The following is a 23,224-nucleotide window of genomic DNA, read 5'->3' as shown; positions in this document are numbered from 1 at the left end:
GTTAAGAAACAGATATTATTGGAGGCCATTCTGAGGGTTACATTCAGGTTTTTCAATTACATAGAAACTTTTGACAGCATTTCTGTCAGCACCAGCTTAAAGTGCTTTATTAAATAATGCTATAAATGGGAAACTATGAGTTTAATAAGCAAAGTAGGAGACTTAAGCTATCAACCTGGTGGAACAAAACTCTACAACTTTAGTATGCCATTATCCTTTTGGATTACCATGGTGACAGAGCCAAATTACAACCTGCACAGGAAAAGTGGACAATAAATAGTTCCTGTCTGCAGTAGAAGTGTCACAGGGCTGGAGTGTTTGTCCGACAGTCGTGTGTCATGACGCTAAGTAGCACACAGCACCGGAAAACCCAAAGAAAGATGTCTGTATCCGGTTCAGTCCATTTGGTGCTTTTTCTATCAAAACATTACATCATCAGTTTTGTTTGTTCGCAACATGTGTCAGCCCAAAAATGCATTAAATGCTGTTTTATATATGAAAAGTTCACATACTTTTTGCTTAACTCTATTTATAATAGAGCTGAATTACTTAACTGAAATAGAATTAATATGCAACTATTGTGGAAATTGTCATTTTCAAGCAAAATGTGACAGTAAATTAAATATATTTTGGTTTTGAACTGTTGGTTATAGGAAACAAGTAATCTGAATTGTGATGAGCATTTTTCACTATTTTTGTTCATTTTATTTTCTAACTAAAGTCTAAGTTGTAGCCATCGACTTAGAAATTTGGATTTAGGGCAAATTCCTGCTTCATGTGTGGAGAATATATTTTGGTGCTTATAATACCATAAAGCCACAGAGTCATTAGTGTCATAGTAATATATTGTAAGTGTCTCTTTTTGTTGTCCTGAGGCAGCTTTGAAATAATGTGGAAACTTCATGTGGAACCAGCCTCCCCACAGTGAGAGAGAGATAATGACTCGCATGTTCAGGGACGAGGCTGCTGCGACGTACAGCACATTACACAGCACTGCACATGTATGGACACATGAGTGTATCCACACACACACACACACACACACACACACACACACACACACACACACACACAAAAAGCACTGGCTAATATAAGAGATACATGGTTCCTTCTTCCCCCCGTCACAACAGACCGCAATGTTAAAGTAAATACACCTGTTGTTTATAAAAAGCCGGGTGTGATAAGTCGACTTGTAATCTTGTCTGCCCTGCAACGTATCGTACATGTTGTAAGCACAGAGTATCAATTAAGCTCCTAGCAGTGCAGGGATTTACTGCCTATGTTATATGGGAGTAATAAATAATGATTTTATCTCTGCTCTGTGATGTTAATCTGGAGTTTAAGCAATGAGTGAGTAGCTTTGTTCTGAATTCAGCTCGCTGGCCAATTCATTCTGGACCCCAGCTGATGTTTACTCAGGCTGAGCCAGCAGCTGCTCACACGGTCTGCATCAACTCAGTCATCTGACAAGCGAGCGCGCTGCCTCTGACATGCATCTGTCACAGGAGGAACAAAAAAACAAATAAATAAATAAAAAATAGAAAGAAAATCTAACCCCCTCTCTGTTTTGTCTTTCTCTTTCTCCGCTTGTGCAGCATCTGCCTGGCTGCCCCAGCATCGCCACGATGAATGAGAGTCGAAGGGAAGCGCTGGCGGCGGCGGCGCCCGTGCCCACCACCGCCTCCTCCTCCACAGCTGGCTCCAACACCACTAACATGGCCGGCCCAGGCGCCGGCGAGAAGGACGAGGCCTTTTCCAAGCTGAAGGACAAGTTCATGAATGAGCTGAACAAAATCCCTTGTAAGTGTAATTCCCCCCCAGGTGAAACAATTAATCCATTCGACGATGGATAGAAAATCAACCAGCAACTATTTTATAAACAACTAATCATTTAATTAGTTTTTTTAATTTGTAGGTTTTCTTTGTCTTCTGTGATAGACAAGTTTATATCTTTAGTTTCTGGTCTGTTTGTTGGACAAAAACTAACAATTAGGGTTCTGGAAAATTGTGATAGACATTTTTACACATTTTTAAAGTGCTGATATTTTGTAACTCAAACAAGCAATTAATACAAATTTTAATCCACAATGTGTCTTCTGCAATCAGTGGCATTTTACGCAAACAATATATGGCTTGAACTTTCTTCTTATTGAGATGATTTAGACAAACTATTGGGTTCATTATCACAGGGGTGCAGTGGTTTGCATGTTATCCTCTTGCCTGCGTGGGTTTTCCTCCGGGTACTCTGGCTTCCTCCCCCAATCCAAACACATGCAAGTTTAGTTTAACTGGCGACTCTAAGTTGCTCATAGATGTGAATATGAGCGTGAGTGGTTGTTTGTCTCTTTATGTCAGCCCTGTTATAGACTGTACCCTCGACCAGTGTCAGCGACACTAAAAGGATGAGCGGTACGGCTCATGACTGAATGAATATCCTGAAAACAACATCCCAGTCGGATGTTGTTCAGGTCAAAATGTTTTACAAGGGCCACCACACCCAAAAAAATGCCGATAAGAGGGGCAATAAAAATGAAAACTGATGACCAATTCGAGAAGTTTCCAATGAAAATTCTTCATCATCTTCATCCTGCTTCATTGATCTGTTTTCCACTATGTTCATATGATTACGCTCCTTCTGATTTACAGATGGATTTACATCCATCATCGACCATTCATTGCATTCATTGTGATGCTGGTGTAACCATGACTCACAAATGGTTCAGCAGTGGCTGTCAGTGAACTTTTTGACGGTGACGCACAAAGAAACTGCTGCTGTCGGCCATGACCTCTGACAAAGACTTCCAGTGAATCAAGTTGACTAATGACTTACTTCAGCTTTTATTTTTTTCTAAGTAGTAACAGCAAATTCAAGTGTTTGCTGCTCAGATGGAACTGTCTCACTGAATTATCTCATGAAAGCAGTAACAGCACTTGAAGTGGAGAAGAAACATCTGGCAACAATAATTCAAGTGTTTGACATGATAAATCGCTAAATTTTGCGTAACAGCCTTTATTATTTGCTTGTTAGATTTTCTGCTTTTCTGTCTCACTTGTGCTTTCAGTCAAAACTGCCTCTTCATTTCCACACAATGCTTCCACATCCACGTGTCTTTGCCTGGAGAACTGTGCAATATTAAGTATATGAGAATATGGCTGTCACTGTGTCATCTGGAATAAAGCGCCGCCTGGAGATGCATTCAGCGGAAACCTAAATATAGATATATCCACGGGCTCGTGTGGAAGTAATTCTCGCGACAGGAAATGTCTCCTGTGGAAGAGAAGCCCTATTTCTTCAGCAGAGACACAAATGACACCACTAGTCATATTCCCGCTTTCCAGAGATTTAATAGTGCAGGGAGTCAGAATGAGAAATTCCTGCTTCCACAGGGGAAGGTTTATTTGTGCCAAGCGGCACATTTACCAAAATAAAAGCCCTAATTTTTATTCAAACAGCTGCGTCTAGTGAGCTCGAGCTTCTTGGGAACATGTTTCAGTTTTGAATGTGTGCTTTGGTGCTGAGGGTGAACCACCAGGATCAACAATGATCAGTATTGTGGTTCCATTATGCGGCTGCTGAGGTTGATGTTCCCTTTGGCTCAGCGTTGAATGTCTGTCATTGAGACATATTGATATTCCCAACACATTTAGTCCAAGCCTGACAACTTTTTCACGTCATCTTAAGAAACGGAGCAGACTATTCATTACTGCTTCCATTTTATGACATTGTAATTTGGAGAACTAGACTGGGTTTTTTTTTTTGTGTGTGTGTGTGTGTGTGTGTGTGTGTGTATACCACAGGCAGAAAAAGTTCTGTGAGATCATCCCAAAAAACGTCTGACCATTATTCAGAGTCATAAATTACTGCTTTCTCACATCGTCCCCCCTCAATCATAAGCAGTGAGTCCTGCTCCCTGGTGCTGCTCAGCTGAATGATGAATGCCCCAGGACTTGTTTACTCCGGGGTATATCGATACTGTCTGGAGAAAGTCAGGTAGCAGATTTTAACAAGGCATATGTGAGCGGAGGAGCTGCACAGTCACAGTCTGCGCCGCTGTGGCAGGAGGCTTATAACCCAGTTTAAGCCCCGCGAGCTTTTGAGGCTGGTGGCATGGAGCCGTCACATGGACTAAACTCGTAGCTGGAATTTTCTGTCCGTCGAGATCTGCAGGACACATCTCTGAGCCGGGGATATTGCCTCGGCCCCATCTGTTGGCTGACGGCTCCAACATGCAAAAAGCAAACTTTATTTCAATCTTACTGAATTCACATTGTTTGCTTTTTTTTTTATTATTATTTTAGATATTCCAAACATGCATCATGCACAGTTTATCCAGTGATCTGATTTGGTGAGGTTTATTCAGAAAAGGATGATTTTCATATGCTGTTCAGATCCTATTTGACACACTGTAGGGCTGCAGCTCATTATAATATTCTCAATTAATCTGTTATTTGATTAGTTTATAAAATTCACAGATCTCAAGGTGACATCTTCGAGTTTTGATCGACAGGACAAAGATATTCAGTTTACAAAGACATGAAGCCAAGAAATGCATCAAATCCCTTGTATAAGAAAAGTGGATTTTTTTTCTTCTTGGTAAACAAACTGAACAAAATAACAGAAGAAGTGCAGAAAAGTAGAGAAACACATCAATTACTGTGATGAAAAGCAAAGGAAATAAATGATCGAGCAGCATGATTGTGTAGCACAAAAATCCACTCTGCAACAAAAATGAAGCCTTCTGATCAATTTGTGAATGATTAATCCTTCCTCTTTTACAGAAACATGAACACACACACACACACCAACACACACGCACACATGGAATCACATTAAACCATACTGTGACTTCTCACTGAGCAGAGAGCTTGCTTCCACGGAAACCAGTGTATTGAATTTCCTGGTAAGTTTTCTAAACACCCGAGGCTTAACTCCCCAATAAACAATTAACCTCTGGACACACAGGCTGTTTGATCCATGACTGCTGGCTCCAGCAGCCATTACTCCAAATAACACAGACAAGCGATTGACATTTCAGAAAAAATAAACAATGGCTTTAATTTATTTATTTATTTTAATCAGGGGCTTTGTGCTTTTCCACAAACAAATGCCCTCACTAACATTTTTAAAGTCTTTAACAAGTCTTTACATCTAGTAAGAAGTCTTAAAATACCAGGTTTATAAAACAACAAATTGTTCAAATTAAGTTGTTAGCTGTTGGTTCTTTCGCCCTTCATCGTAAACAGCTACAGTTCCCTTGAGACAGTAGATTTTTGGTTTTTAAGAAAATCCAGACAGCAGTCTCTACAAAATAAAAGCACTGAATTGATCTGAGCTAAACTAAAAAGTGATGCAGCATCCATGTTATCTTTTATTTGCTGTGTCCCACAACAGCACAGACACAAGAAAGCTTTTTCTTCCGCACTCTGTTACTGACTTTTGGGACTTTTTCTCGGGAGTCAAACTCTTTTGGGGCTGAGGGGACAGTGTCTTCTGGTGTGGGCCGACAAGAGTGTCGCACACCGATTCCAGATGGTTCCAGATAAAAGAAAATACAAAAAATAAGCGACTAAAAGACTTAGTGGTGTAACTTGACACAAAGATTAGGGAATAATGCAAAAAGATGTGTCTCAGTTTTTTAATGCGTCTCAACTTGTTTGACTCAGTGGCTGCTCACAGTCAACAGACAGCAGAGTTTATTAAAGGGGATTACGGCGATGGATCAGCGGCGCGATTTGTCTCTGACTGCCTGCTGCTCTGGCAACAAGCCTGGTTTTCTACTCTCTGCCCTCGCTTTACTAAAGTTTGCCAGCCTCCAGACTCCCATCAGGGACCGGTCAAACCAAAAAGCAGAGCAGATTCAACCCCCCCCCCCCCCCCCGAGTCTTCAGTCAACAGATGGGCAAAGATCTTCTTTCTTCTCACTTTCTTCTTGTCATTTGAGGGTTAGATACATGTGACTTTCTTGTAACTGGTTTAGGTTTTTAAAATGAATCTGAATGAATCATTCCGTACATATTCGATGTGAATACGCCTTTACTCTGAAACAAAGAGATGAACCATATTTAACTGCTCTGCTTTTCTTCTTTCTTTGGGCCTGAAAATGGCCGTCACTGCTCTTCTGTCTCATGTCATGGACGTGGAACAGGACGTTTAAATTAAACTTTGTTTAAACTCACACAAACGTCTCTGGATACAGTTTTTAATTATCGTTACCTCTCAGTTACTTTATAGTGAATCATTGTTGCTCATAGTTGGAGGATGCTCCCTGCTGTTGTCATATTGTTTGCTTAAACAAGCCACAGTGGGGGAAAAGGGCGCGGACAGTGTTGCTCTCATAGGCATAACAAGATATAATGTCAAGGTTAATTGACCAACAGGGTCCTGTCACATTGGATTAGTGTGGGCTGCTGGGAAGTGGATATAAACCAGATGTAATATTACACACACACACACACACACACACACACACACTACCCTTTTAAATGCATCCATCAAGCTCTACCCACTTGATAAAACCTGTCTCTTTAATGTAAAGCGCTACGTATTACCAGGGGTGTAGAACAGGATGATTGCAGCTGAGCTCCTATTAATTACAGAGCTGAGGCCAAGCAGAGACATTTTATAGAGCTAGCATAAAATCTATATAACGTACATTTTAAGTCTTAATTAATGTAAGAGGAAAAACTAATGCTAATCATATGCTGAATAAATTTGACTGTTCGTCCATAACGATAATTCAGGCACTATTAAGGATAAACCTGGTTTATTAGAACTTGGGTTTTGTTTGTGTTGGGTTGGCCCATCGTTTCAAATGGTTGCGACAATACTGAAGTCATCAAAGTAATTCCTGTCATCTGGGAGCGCCGTGACTTTGCCGCAGTGGCGTCGGGCCAGAGACACGATCGATCTGAAGGTCAAACAGTTTTGTTAACAAGCCAACAGTTATTTGCCAGATTATTTAAATTTGTGGTAAAAACCAAAAGTGAGTGCACTTGAAATGTCTGGCAGTGCCTTCTCGCACTGTGCGCATAGGACTGACGGTCAAAGCTAAGAAAACCAGACTTAATCTGAAGACGTTGACTAAAACATGATTTAATAAGAATGTATTTATGGGTATGTATCTACGGAAGGACTCTGAGAAGACTTGCAGTGTGTTTAAAGGACAGCAAATGTCAGCCAGTGACTTTTTTGCTTTATGCTGAGGTTGCTGTTCTTTGACCTCCTCTCACGGCTCTAAAATGATACCTGATAAGCTCGTCTCTGAGAACCCAAACGCAGCACTATGTATGTATCGGAGCCAAATCAGCCGGGCTGAGGTCTCGCTGTAAATTATATTTCCTATTCCACTGATTAAATATAAGATCTGTCATTCAAAACTTCTATGACGGTATTATTCAGTGGAGTTAATATTTCTACTGGCGTTCAAGGCACCACGGAAAAAAAATTCCTGTGTTCTAAGAAGTAATATGAGTTTATTATTTTTTGTTACATTGGTGGGTGGCGGGTCGCCGGTGTCAGTTCCCACGTCTTCCTCTGTGAGTTTTCTTTCCATTTGTGTTGGTTTTCTTTAAGTGGTTTACTCCCACATTCTGCCATGTGGAATTCAAATTAGGTGTACCAGATAGAAATGTTCACATAATGTGTGTGTACTCCAAAGCAGAGTGTTAATCAATATATCAGTGTGTGTGTGTGTGTGTGTGTGTGTGTGTGTGTGTGTGTCAGCATTGTGATGTACTGTTGAGCTGTTCAGAGTGGTTCCCCGCTTTTTGTCTAATGCAGACCAATAAGATGGGAAAGTGTTCAAATGAAACATTTTAACATAATGTGACTCGTGCAGCGTCGTGGTGATTGAAGCGGAGCAGCTGAGTAGTGACATCCAATCATATTCACGTACTGTAAGTGTAAACTGGAGCTTTTTATAAACTGATGCTTCCCAATGGATTATTCTCTAAGACCATCACGTTGCAGCCACTTCAACCTCCTCCTGACGTGCTAAGCTTCTGGTATTGTCGACTTTACTACGCTTTGATGTTCATGTATGTGTTTATTAATGAGCGATCGGTTAAACCAGCAGTGTTTTTGTACCTGGATTGGATTCTTTGAAGACTTGAAGAGCTTTTACGCCAGGTTCAGCATTTCCTGCATAAACCACAGTGATGCACTGGAGGAGGAAATTATGATGGTACCGGTTCCAGTGTGGAGATGAATGGAGCAAAAGTTGCTTTTGTGTGTCTCTGAATTCCTGGTGTAATGCAGCTCTATACGATCTGATTCTACTACGACTCAGGTGAAAAGAATCTCAAGCATAACAGAAAATACTTCCTTTATGTTCTGTGCTTTATTCCGTGCGCTGCCGTGTCATTTGGTGTAAAAGTCATGTTTTATTTATATAACCCAAAACCGCACATCTCCCCATGAGGGCTTTACAATCCTTACAGAATACGACGTCCATTAGCCCTTCTATAAAAGAAACGAAAGAAAGTCCAGCTGCAGAATTGAAGACGGCTGTAGAAAGAAAAAGTACATACATTATACGTCACTCGCTGTGTCTGAAGTTGTTTGAAGGTTTCTCATTGTTCGGTGCTCTCGGTTTTCTCAAACCATTTTGATGAAGGTGCTGAAAAGCGATTTGAGCCTTGAGGAAACGGCAAACATGAATTTCATCATGCGCAAACCCACCCATTAGAGGAACTCCATTTTCCATGCCATGTCGCACGGCAGAACGAGAGATAAGTGCTGGGAGTTGAATTGAAGTGCGCATGCTGGCGGTACCGCCTCTCGCTCTTTCTTTCACTTTCTCGCTCTATTTCTCTCTCGAGGAAAGACACTCACACAATATAGTTAATTAGGGGATGCTTTTATTGCTTTCTGGGACTCAGGTTGCTTTAATTAAGGAACACACAAGCGCCTTTCACCGGGAGAAGCGCACTTGATGAATAAGATAAGGGCTGGGTTCATGCATTGATTTGTACTGTAACTGCCTAAATGGCTAAATTCCATCAGGCGTTTTTAAGCATTGATGAAATGCCAGAGTGACTGTAGAGCCACCTAAGCATTCGGGGTTATGAGACAGAGATTGTAACAGGATATTTGTTTTGATTTCTCTTAATCAGCGCTTCCATTTGAAAAACAAAAAATCCAAGTCGCATCTCCGACACTTCCATTAAAAGACTGTCTCCTTCCCTTCCTATGTGTTTGTATTTGTATGTGAAAGGTGAAAGAGGTCCTCAAAAGAACAGGTGTAACACCACCATTTAAAAATGCTCATGGGTTTCTTACCATTAAGTCTGGAGTCAATAATATTACTTAAAAATAAAGCACCTGCCAACCTGAAATTTTAACCTACCATCAAACCCTTTATGAATTGCGTCTAATTAAAAAAGTTTTTGCTAAATCTTCATGAAAAATCTACATTTAAGCGACATTTTGTCTTTGATTGCCCTTTGACACTCAACATTTGGCAGCCAAATGTTTACGGCACCTCAAAACTCCCAATAAGAATTCAGTCTGTTTTTGTGTCCAAAGCTTAAACCCAACAAAGTCGCTGACAGACAGTTTATTCTCTAGAAAGTCTCCGGTTTTTGAAGGAAATGCAGTTGGTTATGAATGGCTCATTGCAAACGAGGCCTATCCAGTGTCACCTCCATTACCACAGCGCTCCGGGGCAAGGCCAAAGCTGTAGCTCCTAAAGTTATTTTAGAGCATCACTCGCCGTTTTTTCCTCAGAGGAGAGTGCTTATTGATTTTGTCAACAGAGCATCGATTTTTCTCCTCTCTCGCTCCCTTTGGACCTCGGCGAAGGAACCACAGCTGAATGGTGGTGAGCAAAACCCCAGAGTGATAGACTGTAATATACTTTTCTGTTTTGATGGGTCTTTCTGGAGTTTTTCAGATAAAGTCTTCAAGGGACTGGAGTTTGACCTGGCTTATGTTATCTATTGGTTTGTTGGATTTATGACCACTACTGGACTAATTCCTAAGATGAACCATGACAGGAGAACTGTATGTGTCTTATTGGATAAGATTTTTTTTTCTTTCATCAGATTACACAGTCTTCAGATAACGCGATCCAAATTGCCTCAGTCAGAAGTATTCCCTTTGCCTCTCAGAGTAGTAATCAATGACAAAAACCGAAAACATGCCTCTAAAATTGGCTCATTTGTTTGTTATTCTTCTCTATTAAAATGACGAGTGGGCTGCCAGGTGTTTGGTGTCTGCTGAGTAGAATGATGAAGCAGCGATTGCGACCGCTGAATGAGGAAGTCTAATGCGGGCTCTCTCATTATTTTCAGCCCATCTGGACTCTCCGGTACTTTAAAACAACCCACTTCCTCCTTCCATCATTGTGTTTGTGTTTCCGTGTTGTGGATACTGTGCTGAAGTAGATGATTCTGGCAGCAAGTTCAGATACTGTAGGTGTCACTGTGTTGGCAGCTGGCTGGTAGAGTCGTCACTGTGTTGTTGAGCTGAGGATCTGACAAGTCTGTAGGTGACTGAGTTGACTGTCGGTTGTCCAGTTTCCCCACTCAGGTCCATACACTAAGCCAACAACATATGGAGGAGGGAAAAACAACTCCCTATGTGCCACTCACGTTGAAGTGCCTTTTTTTGATTTATCATCTTACAGGCAGTTAATGTAACCGAGCAGAGTGTCTGCGGAGCTTGAAAATCATTGATTTCACTTTACTTGAATGGGAAAAAAAGCTTTCAAAGGTGTGTAAAAAAGATTTTAAAATAGATATTTTTCCAGTAACATTAGTTATAGAATGTGTTTTTATTTGATTTTAGCAAAACAAACTTGGGAAAATCTCCAATACTGTTGTTCCAGACCTCTAACCTTATGTCTAATTAATATCTGGACATTTTTCTGCTACTTCAAAACACAGTGTCGATTACCGACTGTGTCTTTCTCCTTCCTGCAAGCGACTGAATAAGAAAGTCTTCTAGCTGTCCCTTGGCATAAACACACCACAACAAAGGGACATTGTTCAAAGTAAAAGACATGTTGTTACGGATTTTTATCCTTAATGAAAGGTTTAAAAACTTTCAGAAATCCTAAAACCTTTGTACTACTTCAAAAAAGAGTGAGCACGGCTTGTATTCAAGATGCTCAAAGTGCATCCGAACCACAAACTTTTTAGCTTCCCGATAATTAACCTAAAGGGTGTAACACTGAACAGAACTGTGCGAGGAGTTCAGCTCTCTCCATGCACAGATAATATTGCTCAGATAGTGGCTGTTCGACAGCTGATGATTTGACTGTGAGATCACTGACAGATGACGTAAATCCCTTAATTTACAAAGGAAGGCCCACCCTTGACATTCCTCTTGACTCTTAATGTTCAGGTTTAATTTAACCCCTGAGATCAGGCCGAGCCGCTCAGCCTCTAACAAAAGTTTTTGTGTAAAACTGCAGTCTGTAGAAAAAACAAAAAAGCTCTAAATCTCAACACCTGAGTTTAATTTCACTCTTTTTTTTTCAGAGGTAATTTTGGAGCTGAGAGCTTGTGAACAGTGTGTGTGGAACCCCCCGTGAACCCGTTTGGTTTTACTGCATCATTGGCTTGTCATGGTCATACCTCTGTTAATGCCTCTCGAGCACACCCTGCAAAAATTACCGCCGCCTCTCGGTCCCCAGCAAGTTCCGTGTTGCCGGTGATTGCCGTGAAAGTGTCAGCTGTCTGGGAATCTTTTGTTTAAATGGCAAGTGGAAAATGCCAACATCTGTTACTTCCACTAAATTGGCTGAAGCTGTTCAGTTGGGTCTTGTCCCGCCAGTCACGACCGATCGTTTAGTCTGCCACCTCTTGATGGACCCCCAGCGCTGGCTTAGGTGCTGATCGGTTGTGCCAGCTCTGCAGGCACACACATTTTCCAGCTTTTATGTCACCTGTCAGTTGGCGTAATCACTACTTCTTTTTTTACTTAAATACTGCTTTGGCCCAATTCACCCCAAAATCATCTGCGGGACCAGAAAGTCTAAATCCAAGCTCTTTCCTGTTTGCTTCTTCTCCCAGTGCCAACATGGGCCGTCGTCTCTATTGCCTTCGTGGCGATCATCCTGGTGTTGGCGTGCTGCTTCTGCATCTGCAAAAAATGGATATTCAAGAAGAAAAACAAAAAGAAGGGCAAAGACAAGGGCAAAAATGCCATCAACATGAAGGACGTCAAAGATGGGGCCAAAACCGAGGTAAAGACTTTGAACTATTGTTGCCTAAAATAAGAAAAAATAACCACCCCTGCCTGCTAATTTAATCCCGCTCTTTTGCTTATGCTAAAAGTTTAATTAATTTGTCCAGAAATATGTCTTAAATATATCAACAATGTTCAGTGCTTTTATGTTTATTTGCTGTGTTTCTAATGTGATATGATGGCAGATTTGTTTTCACCGACAGTATGAAAATAATTCCACTGCAAATATGACTGTCAGAAACGTCCCTATTTTTATGCACTGCAGTATTACTTCCTATGATATTTCATCATTTAATTAAAAAGGAATTCAGTCTAATTACAGGAGAGTTAATGGAAGTCATTTAAATGGCTTCAGGTTGAAGAGAGAGTGTTTTCAGTCTCTCTTTATTTCTCCTACTTTTCGTTCCTGTGAGTGTTTTCTTTTTTTCTTTATTTATTTTTTGTCATATGAGGACCCGCTCTCTTGTTGAAGAGTGTGAGAAACGTTTTGCCGTGTAATGAAGTGGTATCCACCCAGAGAAATGACATCACCAAACCGAGCAACAAATGGGAGAGAATCTAATTAAACTCCAGGTTTCCACAGTACAGAACGGGAAGCTATGAAACGCTGACACTTCAAATGGAGTTAGCACACTAATTGCACCAGCAGAGCGTCATTACACCGCCGTCCTCGGTGGAATCGTGTACAAAGTGTGTTTAATTTGCTGCTACACCTCGACTATCAGAGGTGGATCAGAATCGTAGACAGAAACCACTGACAGTGTTTTCATACTTCATTTGACTTACTTATTGTAGAAGAAAGCATAAATTAAGACTGAAATGAGACTCATTGATTTCCTCAGATCAGAGAACACTGGGAAGCTCAACAACCAACAGCACAGCGCATCACTTAGCTTGGCACAGGAGAAGATTTTTTCCACTAATTTTCCAATATTCTCATTGCCTTTGCACAATCCAATTTTATTTTCAGATAGCCAGATTGATCGGAAACAAACGTCCGCTTATCGGTCACCCTAATTAACCAATCTCTGACATCGGTGAATCTGCCACTTCCCGAGGCAAGCGGTCATTTCTCCTGGTGTGCCCAGACTCTGGTGTGTTAACTCCTGTGTGTGGTTGTTTTAATTTGTGTTTCTTCCTTCTATGTCCTCCTTATCTGTGTTGTGTCTGATGACTGTTCGGGATGGTCACTGGCGGTAGGTTCCTAATTGCTGTTGGATCTTCTTAAGCCTGCTGCTCTGACGTTTTTTTTATAGCCTCTTGACAACGACTTACTCCCGTAGAACCAAATATATGTAACTATGCATACAGTACATGTATATCTACTGTATATATGTGTGTACAACCTGCATATGCACATATATATGTATGAAAGAAACACTGGGTGCGCATTGACAAGGTTGAACCACACTGATTTTTGTGCCAAGCTAAAGTCTCCTGCCTTTTGAATCTTTCATTTACATTTCAAACAAGTGGCGGCGGGCAAACGTAGAATGATTGAGAGGCTCTGCAAGTAAATCTTTTGAAGCTGGTGATAAAAAAATTAAAAAAAAAAAAAAAGGAAGCTTTTGACGTACAGTGTCATTTGCATTCACATCTGTCAACACAGGTGAAACAGATCATACCTTACCTGGTGTTAAATTAACCGTAGGAAATCATTTAGAAATACACTTTTGATAAATACAGGGATTTTATTTCCTCAATCATTTTACCTGCTCCACTTTTACCTTTTATTCATGTGTCAAAGAAAACTGGAAAAAGAAAACCCACTCAATTTGGATTTGCAAAAGGCAGAGACCAAGTGGCTCAGCGGAACATTTTAAAACCGATCAGTGTTGTTCAGCTTTTTTGCTTCCACATGAGCAACTTGACAAACTAATAGGAGCAGGCCCCTCCCCCTCCCCCAGATGTACATTACAACCCCTTTTACCAACACCTACCCACCCACCGCTGGCATGATGCTTCTAGCTACCATCGGCGTAGGGGTTAAACATTAAAGCTTTAGGGTTATGATGACAATGCGACTGAATGTTTGAGGGCGTAACCAGACTTGGGAATGTGGGAATCACGCGAGAGCACCGGTTTGTTCGACAGAGAATGCTCTGCATGCCTAACAGAGACATCTTGGAAGGCAACCTTTGACGCTGAATGAATGACCTTGAGAAACCAGTCTTTGCCTCTTCAATCGCATGTTGGTCCTATAACAAACTCCCCCGCCCCCCCCCCACCTCTCCTTCCCCCCTCCCCCACCAATGCCACCACCTGCTACCCTCACCTCAGTGCCAGGCAAGCGAAAGGGCAACTTCACTTCTCACTCTGCCACTTCGGACACTTCCCAGTTGATATGTGTTTTTGCCAGAGACTTGATCTGCCTGAAATAACATCAAGGGAATTGTCTTACTGTGATCTTTTCTGGAAGCATCTCTCTCTCTCCTTCTTTCTGTCCACTCTCAATGTCTCTCTACCCCCCCCCTCCTTCTTCCTCTAATGCCTGCCCATTGCTCTCATCTCTGGCGCCATCATTTGATCTTTTCTCCCTTTAGACAGAAACACCCAGAGATTGATAGAAAAGCATCATCAGGGGACCAGGCCCGGGGCTTTAGTGCATCACAGAGCATGTCCTGATGTTAAATGCTATGGTGTTTTAGTGCTTGCTCCCCCCCACCCCCCACCCCGTTTCCCCCTTATACATCATAAAACAAGTGGCAGCTTTTACAGGAGTAGGTCCACTGGCAGGACCTGGGCGGGGGAACGGCTGGCTGGGTGCTAGCGCCAGCGACAAACAGGCGACACTGACTCTTGGTGGGTGTCTCCTTCAGGCCTTGAAGGATGAGGAGGATGCGGAGACAGGGCTGACTGAAACGGAGAAAGAGGCCGAGCCCAAGGAGGACGAGAAACTGGGCAAATTACAATACTCCCTGGATTACAATTTCACGGAGAATACGGTAAGGATCTGTTCTCCATACCTCTCTCAGTGTGTGTCGTTGTTGCGAAAGGTCCTCCCTCGTAAGTATGGTCACACCGAACCTCCGAGGTGGTCCAACTGAGATCCTCATCCCAACAGAGATTAAACAGGAATCAACCCAGGTTGTGCACAACATTCTCCTTTTGTTGCATCACCACCGCTGCAAACAGTATGGTCACTGAAGCCTGAGAGCAATCACACAGGGATATATCATGGTGGTCGAGTTTGCGGATTTGCCAGTGAGCCTTATAAAACATACAGTACACTACTGGGATTTAGTTCGTCTCTGAATTTGTTTCTTTCTCTCTACATGATTGAAAACAGCCCCTGCAGATATCCATCTGCTTTATTTTTTCCAGCGACTGAGTTTTAAAAAGCAGAATGAGGAGGCACATCAGCTTCCCGGCGCCAGATGTTGTGTGACAGATAATAGACGCGGTGCGTGAACACAGCGCTGTCCCTCTCTGGGCTAGCTAACTCGCCATTATAAACAGAACTGACAGCCTGAGATTAGACAGTAACACTCACTGCTCCTGTACACACTGAGTCACACACTGGCATAGGTACATCATCCTTATCTGCACACACACACACACACACACACACACACACACAGAAAAAAAACTTTAATCATTACAAAAAAAAAGTTTTTGTCCCTTTAGTCTATAATTTCAAGCAATTAACCTGTGTAATATTTATCAATACACAAATCACAGAATCAATAATGATAGTAATAAAATTCAAAGGTGCAGACACCATTAGTGTTCAGTCAGCCAGACCCTCGTTTCATTTCGGGAAAAAATGACAAAGTATTGAGTCATTTCATAAAGAGGGATATTATGTGGACAATATTACATTTCACAGAGTTGATCTGTCATGTAGTGTGAGGCAGTGACAGGTCTTTGTATGAGCTTCCTGATTACACCGATAATAAACTTCACAGTGGAGCTGAAGTGTAATGAATGGATGACAGTTTTCACGCTTCATGACAGTGACCTCGGCTCACTGCCGCTCCAGCTGCGTCTCGGAAAAGTTGGAAGAAACTTCCGCGGCGGGCGGGCCTATAAAAAAAAAAAAAAAAAAAAAAACCCAGGGAGGCAGCCGTTGGTCTGACCCACTTTCAGCTCAGTGACGGACACATTGAAGAGGCAGCGTGGCCTTCAGGAAGTGTTTAAATCCTCAGGCTCTGAGACCCATGCAATCAATGTGAACACCATAGAACTGCTGAGGGAGAACTGACACAGGTGATTGATTTAATACCTTGGCTGCAGGTTTCTTTATACAGTAGAAGGCTGGGTGTTGAAATTTCCATTATTATTGTGTAAGTGGCGTTTCTTAAAGAGGGGGCCACTATGGAGAGGAAGTATTGTCTACTCTTTTGCAGTTACAGGTTATGTTTGATCATGCGATGTCACAGCCAGAAGAACCAGCCCATGCTGATATTGGATGTTTCTGCAGCGCACGATTTAAGGCGGGAGTGTTGTCCGACCACGTCTAAAGGGAAAAGTGTTGATATCTTTTCCAAATGGATGCAATGGAGGTTTTAGTTGCTTTACACACACTTTCCCTCACCTTAAGCATACTTTAATTAATCTGTAGATGCAGTGCACAGATGTAGGACTAAATGAAATATTTACAGGAAGATAATAATCATAAAAAAAGTCATGAAATGTCGGTACTACAAGCCAGTAAGAGTAGTGGAGTATGAATAATGCTATAGCCATGTTTATAAACCCTGAACAGCTTGTTTCAGAAGAGTTGGTCGTTGTTTGGTTTCGCCAGGTGATTTGTTTTGGTGAAACTGAGCAACTTTTTTTAAGCAAAATGTCACCAATAAGCCTCCCAGACAACACAGTGCTCACTCATTCATCTTCCTTTACGCTCCTGCTGTTAGCACTACTCACTATGGCCTAAAACTGTGTCAGTAAATGCTCCACCTTGCTAAGAAAAGAAGGAAACACCAGTGTGTGTGTGTGTGTGTGTGTGTGTGTGTGTGTGTGTGTGTGTGTGTGTCAGGTCGTCATGGCAAAAAGTCTCAGCTTTGTTTCTGTCTGTTAACCACCACAAATGGCTGCAGCCCCTGGTGTTGATGACACTGGGTTTTATACACTAATGAGACGAAAGGTTTTGTAAAAGATCCAAATCACTCAGGGAGCGGCGACGCAGCTACATTAGGCAAATACACAGCAAATGAACCACAAAGAGCCCTCTCAGCACAGCAGGGAGAGAATTATAATGTCATTCCTACTTTCAACATCATTACCATATTCATTGCTCTTTTTGCAGGTCAAGAGCAGGACTACCGCACTCTGTCCAGTCAGAATATGTGAATTTTAAACTCATTATTAAGGAGGGATGAATTTCAAAACATTCATATTATTCCTTTTTAATTATTTATTTCTGAGTTTTCCTCAGACAGTTCATTTTTTTTAAAAGAACACACAAAAGCCGCTGCAGTAAATATTCGTCAGGAGGAGAATTACTGGTTTTCTTTGGAAGTGTGTGTGTGTGTGTGTGTGTGTGTGTGTGTATGTGTGTGTGCAGAGCCATGATGCATTCGGACAAAGCCCTCCAAGATAAGCTGCCAAGGGCTGAATCACCGTCCTTTACCCAGTCTGGTCAGCGTGCTGCTCACTGGGCTGAAGAGTAACGCACAAACAGACAGGGGTTAACACCGGCAGCCCTCTGCTGTGGTAGAGCCCGAGTCCTTAGTTAAACACAAACATCCACACAGATGTGCAAACACACAGCCGCTGCAGTTGTTAATGTCAGGTGTTTAAATCTTGAAATAGTAGCTATAATGTGTGCCAAAACAAATAGAGTCAGATTACTGATTAATAATTGAAGTCATAGACAAACAGCTTCACAGATCTGAGAATTTGCTGCTTTTCTGTTTTTATTATTGTAAAGTGAATCAGACAAAACAAGGTATTTAAAGACGCCACCATTGGCTCTGGGCTGTTTTAGCTAAATGCTAATGTTAGCATGCTAACACGTTCACAACAACTAACATGCTGATGTTGAGCAGGTGTAATGTTTAACATGTTCGCCTTTTAGTGTATCATGTTAGCGTGCGAAGGTTTCTGATTAGCACAGTGTCATTTATTTTTGAGGCATTTGATCATAAAGCAAAGTAATGGCACTCGATAAAAAGCTGAAGGGATCTATATAGTTATTACTTTTCATGCTGAGGGGAATTTGAAAGTGTGAACCAAATTTCATGGCAGTCCGTCCAATGGAAAGTCAGAGGCGCAGCAAAGTCATTAGGTTTCGTCCTCTGGGCAAACTGGATATGTGAAAATGTCATGGCAATACATCTAATAATTAATGAGATATTTAAGTCTGCACTCACAAGATTTCAGTTTGTCCAATGTATGCAAATTGATTATCACTGGGTTTTCACTGTTAATAATGCGTATCAAAAATAAAACTGTTAAAATGAAATTGTAGCAGCTGGAAAATTACAATATAACACCAAATTACTCTGTTATTTTAATTGGAAGGGAATTTCCAAAAATCATCTACTCTTTTTGAGAAAAAATCATTTAGTTGAAGCTCAGTAGACTCACAGTTGGGGCCTAAGTGAAATTTTATAAGTAATTTTACTACAGGGAGTGTTATCTGCTTGGTTTGATTTTGAACAAAGGTGTACTTTGTGAGTTTTGTGAAAATCCCCTCGAGTGTTGTGAGCGTCTGGGTGTGGTGTCTTAACAGCATCAGGAAAAGACACAATTAGCTGAAGCATCAAACTCAATATCAGCATTTCAAACCACATCCTGCTCTTATCTGTTCTCAAGCATCAGTGCCTCTCCGAGCAAAGGCGGCATGACATGCTGTGTCTGCCGCGGAACACGCTGATTGATGGGTGGAAATCAGAAGGACAGCATGCAAGGATGAATTGCCACACTCAAAATCCAAGTGCAGCTTCACAGCACTACAGTGCAAAAAAACATGGTGACATTTAGGTCTTTTATTTGCCCTATGAGGTATATAACAAATTGATCCTGTTACATTCAGATGTGCAGTATTTATTATATTTATGTTAAAGCGATCCATCAAAATCGTGACGGGATTTCATGTCAGTGCTTGCGGTGTGTTTTCAACATAATGTCAAGAAAATGTTGTGCACAACCTGGAGAGCAGTTAGATAGGACATCCCATACTATCCATGCTGTACTCGCCTTGTGTTCAACATTGTCATATATGATGTGTGTTAGCGAGTGCACATGTGTGTGTCTGTGGTACATTCACATTATATCATTCCAGTGTCATTCCATGAACACCTGTCTCTACTGGAATCTCACCACCATCCTGTGTAAATAAATACCTAGTGCTGAGACTGAAATTACATACTTCTGTGGGTTGGCACCGAGCGATAAACCGGAGAATGAACCTGCTTCAGCTGAAATTAAACAGCGAGACATACATTTATAACATATGCCACAGTGACTTCTAACAAACGGAGCCAAGGAACACAACAGCACATCAGTAATTCTCAGAGATGAGCTGCTCTGGAGGCTTAAATAATCTCATCAGTTGAGTTACACATTATTGTGCGGAGGCAAACAGCCACAGATGAAGTATCAGCTCGTGTCTGTGTCGATTATTTCAACCACTCATTCAAAGCTTTTATTTTTTAAGAGCTTTCAAATGAAAGTAAGTGTTTTCATTCGTTTAGACCATAATCCCGGAAGCCGTGTGTCTTAGCTACATATCTACATGTAAATGCTTTTTTTTATATTGGAAGGTCTGCTAAGCTAACTGGCTAATTTAGTAATCTAGTATGACTATGTCTAGTTTGACCAAACAATCCCAATTTAACGTCTACTTACTAGCTTTCAATAAATCAATAAATCTCTATTTTTTTGTCTGTAAAATAGGTTTTCCCTCATATTGCCGTTTGTTTATTTCATCTCAATTAGCCACTTGAGTTCATTGTTTCCCACTTCTCCGATGCAGCTGCTGACAGCTGTAGATCTCCATGGCTGAGCGCCCTGGTCAGCCTCCGGATTGCTGCTTGATGGCTGCCTGATAGGAAGTTGATTGACTGACTAGCTGGGCTCCTGAGAGGCCTTCGAGTAGAGGCTCTGACTGGCAGGTCAATCAGCCTCCCAGGCCCCCCATTGTGGTTATCAATTATCAGCCTTGTGTGAAGAGAAACAGTCCTCTCACTCGTAGTCTGACACATCCTGACCTTTACGAACTCTTCAGCCGCTGCCAGACTCCGCCGACATAACCTTCTTATATTGGCGCCATATCCCAGAAAAATGACACTGAATCGTCTTTAAGCCACCATTATGAAGGACCAATTGCAAGTGAAATCAAAAGACTAGACATGTGACTAAAAAAAATCCAATGTTCCTGAAGGTCATAGAGTAATGATCAAAATGTATTTCTTGACATTTCTCTACCCGAGGTACGGTTTGTTCTGAGAGGATGTTGGTGGGATGAAGGTGCGAGTTATGAAAATGTGGATCTGTGGACAGTCTGACACTATCCTCCCTCACTTTTCTATCCTTCATCTTTCTCTTTTAGCTCATAGTGGGGATCATCCAGGCGGCGGAGCTGCCTGCCATGGACATGGGTGGCACATCCGACCCATACGTAAAGGTCTACCTGCTGCCTGACAAGAAGAAGAAGTTTGAGACCAAGGTCCACAGGAAGACCCTCAACCCTGTCTTCAATGAGCAGTTCACCTTCAAGGTGCGTCTAGCATTAAAAGTTTAATTTCATTTGCTTTCACCATATGCTCAAAAACACTTCCACATTTCAAACACTTTTTTTTTTTTTTGTAGCTGGAGATCTTTTGGTTCCACTGACAATCTGATTTGCATGCAGCTAGGAATGCTGGGAAGGTGTGGAGACAGCAACCAGCTGGCACATTAACAAGCTCCTGACAGAATATCTCTCACACACACAGAAACACACACACACACAAATACACACAGGCTCAATGTGATTGGGATTAACACAGGCAGATGCACCGCTACACTCTGGCCTTGCCTCGGCCATAATGGATGCATAGCTGTTGCTCAGCAGTGGGGAAAGTTTTGTTATTCGCCCGACAGTGAAGAGCGCAGGTGTTTGGCGTAAGTTAAGCATAATGTGATGTGATATCCATCTCAATAACAGGTTTATTCGTGTGTGTGTGTGTGTGTGTGTGTGTGTTTTGTGTTTGTAATACTTAATTCTGAATCTGTGATGCATCATGAAAAAGAACACTACAGGGGATTACAAGCAGCGGTGACACTGTCAAGAAGAAAAGATGATTTTGTGAGATAGTGTCAAGGACAAACCACAGAGTCTTATCTCTCCCTCACTCTCATTTCTTTTTTGTTTTTCTTTTTTTTTCTGTTCAACAAATTATTTCCATTTAATAACTTTCATCCCGTAATTGAATACAGTCAAGAATCACATCACAAGTGCTGCCTGTCTTTTAGGCCTGATAACAGCATCTGTCAGGATTGGGGGCAGCTGTGATTGATTTGGGGAATCAAAGCACTCACCATTTCAGCATCCGCCCGCTACACAAACACTCAGATCGGACTCCGCTTGACATGTAATTAACTCATCACAAACTTTTCTGTGCAAGTTCAGTGGTGTCAAAACCAAATCTACAAAGCTGAAACTTTATTTTGAGTTTACGATGTTTATAATAAAACACCTTGTAATCAAATGCGATTCTGAACATCACCACGAAGAACCTCTCTCGTACAAAGTCAATGAAAACTGAGCATCATAAGTTTTACAAGGGAAGATTATCTTGCAGAGCTGGATTGCATGATATTGCACAGGCTCATAGAGACATATCAATGATATATCCATGCAATTCTATTCATCACAAACACTTGGTGACTAACAGGTTGCTTACAACTGCTAATGTTAATGTTAGCCTAACTTGCAGCTCCTAGACTCAGTGGATACATGAATAGAAGATGAATAGAAGAAAAAAGACTCCACTGAGTGGCTGAAAACCTCCAATGATGACGTAATGTTTTCTTATAAAATGTTCAATCACTTCAGCTTCTGATGACACGCTAACTAGCTAATGATTAGCCCCGATACAGGATGCTGAGGCTGTCTGTCATCATTCTGGTGGCTGTTGTGTTGCTTCACCTCGGCGTTCCCCTTCTCGTGTGTGTTGCACCTGCTCTGACCTTAGTTACTGTTGTCATCCTCTTCAGGTCCCCTACGTAGAGCTCGGCGGGAAGACGCTGGTGATGACGGTGTACGATTTCGACCGCTTCTCCAAACACGACGCCATCGGTGACATCAAGGTGCCCATGAATAAGGTGGACTTCAGCCACATAACAGAGGAGTGGCGGGATCTGCAGAGCGCTGAGAAGGAGGAGGTAAGACTTATGAAGCCTGTGTAGGCAGACACACATGTCACTCCTCAGAACAGGGGAAACAAACAGGTTTGAAATAATTTGGTGACACACGTCTGAGTGCCAGAGCTCAGATTTGTAAATCTAAGCGCTGTTGTTTCAATAATAATAACAGTTTTTTTTGTGTGTATAAGTGATATGACAGTGATTATCTTTGCTTTGTACAGCAAGCCATTTGTGCTTGAACCACAAATGTGGTGCCGGCGCTGATGTAATCCATCTCTCCTGGAAATGTCACTTAATCAGATGTCCACACTTCCCCTTCAATTAACAGAAGTGTGACTTTCCAGGCAACAGTTCAGGAGATTCAATTTTCATGGTAAATGTCATGGCATATAGCACATGTTGCCAGGGGAACTTCCATTTTTTTGCATTACAGCGGTTTGATTTAAAGGTTAATTATAACAGTGTCGAATGGCTGGTGGAGCTGTTTGAGTTGAAGGGCATCACTATACTTCCATAGCGTTTGGTTGCACCTGCTGCACCTGGCAATTTTCTGCAAGAAAAGGCTTGAGACGCTGAAGCGATTCCTCAGCGTTCAGGCTCAGCAGAGGGCAGGTGCTACTTTCCACCTTCTAACTGCCGATAAAACGTTAAATTATTATTATTACTAATGTTTATTATGTGAATGCTCTCATCGTCATGTGTCACTGATTGACAACCGGTAACACAGAAGTG

At 41.7% G+C, this 23,224-nt stretch overlaps 1 protein-coding gene across 3 annotated transcripts in view; it reads left to right on the top strand.

Moving 5' to 3' along the window:
- syt1 (synaptotagmin 1) overlaps positions 1-23,224 on the top strand; it is a 161,051-nt gene that overhangs the window by 118,536 nt on the left and 19,291 nt on the right. For 2 of the 3 annotated variants that reach the window (XM_022749477.1, XM_022749479.1), the window contains 5 exons: positions 1,596-1,800; positions 12,019-12,191; positions 15,013-15,138; positions 20,694-20,861; positions 22,343-22,510. In XM_022749477.1, the coding sequence (XP_022605198.1) occupies positions 1,626-1,800; positions 12,019-12,191; positions 15,013-15,138; positions 20,694-20,861; positions 22,343-22,510 (810 nt within the window). In that variant the 5' untranslated portion in view covers positions 1,596-1,625. The remainder of the gene's footprint in view (positions 1-1,595; positions 1,801-12,018; positions 12,192-15,012; positions 15,139-20,693; positions 20,862-22,342; positions 22,511-23,224) is intronic. The other variant, XM_022749480.1, reaches the window with a different exon arrangement.

Source organism: Seriola dumerili, unplaced genomic scaffold, assembly GCF_002260705.1.
Source record: "Seriola dumerili isolate Sdu_G_001 unplaced genomic scaffold, Sdu_1.0 BDQW01000138.1, whole genome shotgun sequence".
NCBI classification, from domain to species: domain Eukaryota; kingdom Metazoa; phylum Chordata; class Actinopteri; order Carangiformes; family Carangidae; genus Seriola; species Seriola dumerili.
Note: the sequence above shows the minus strand (reverse complement) of the source record. Positions and strands in the feature narration are given on the sequence as shown.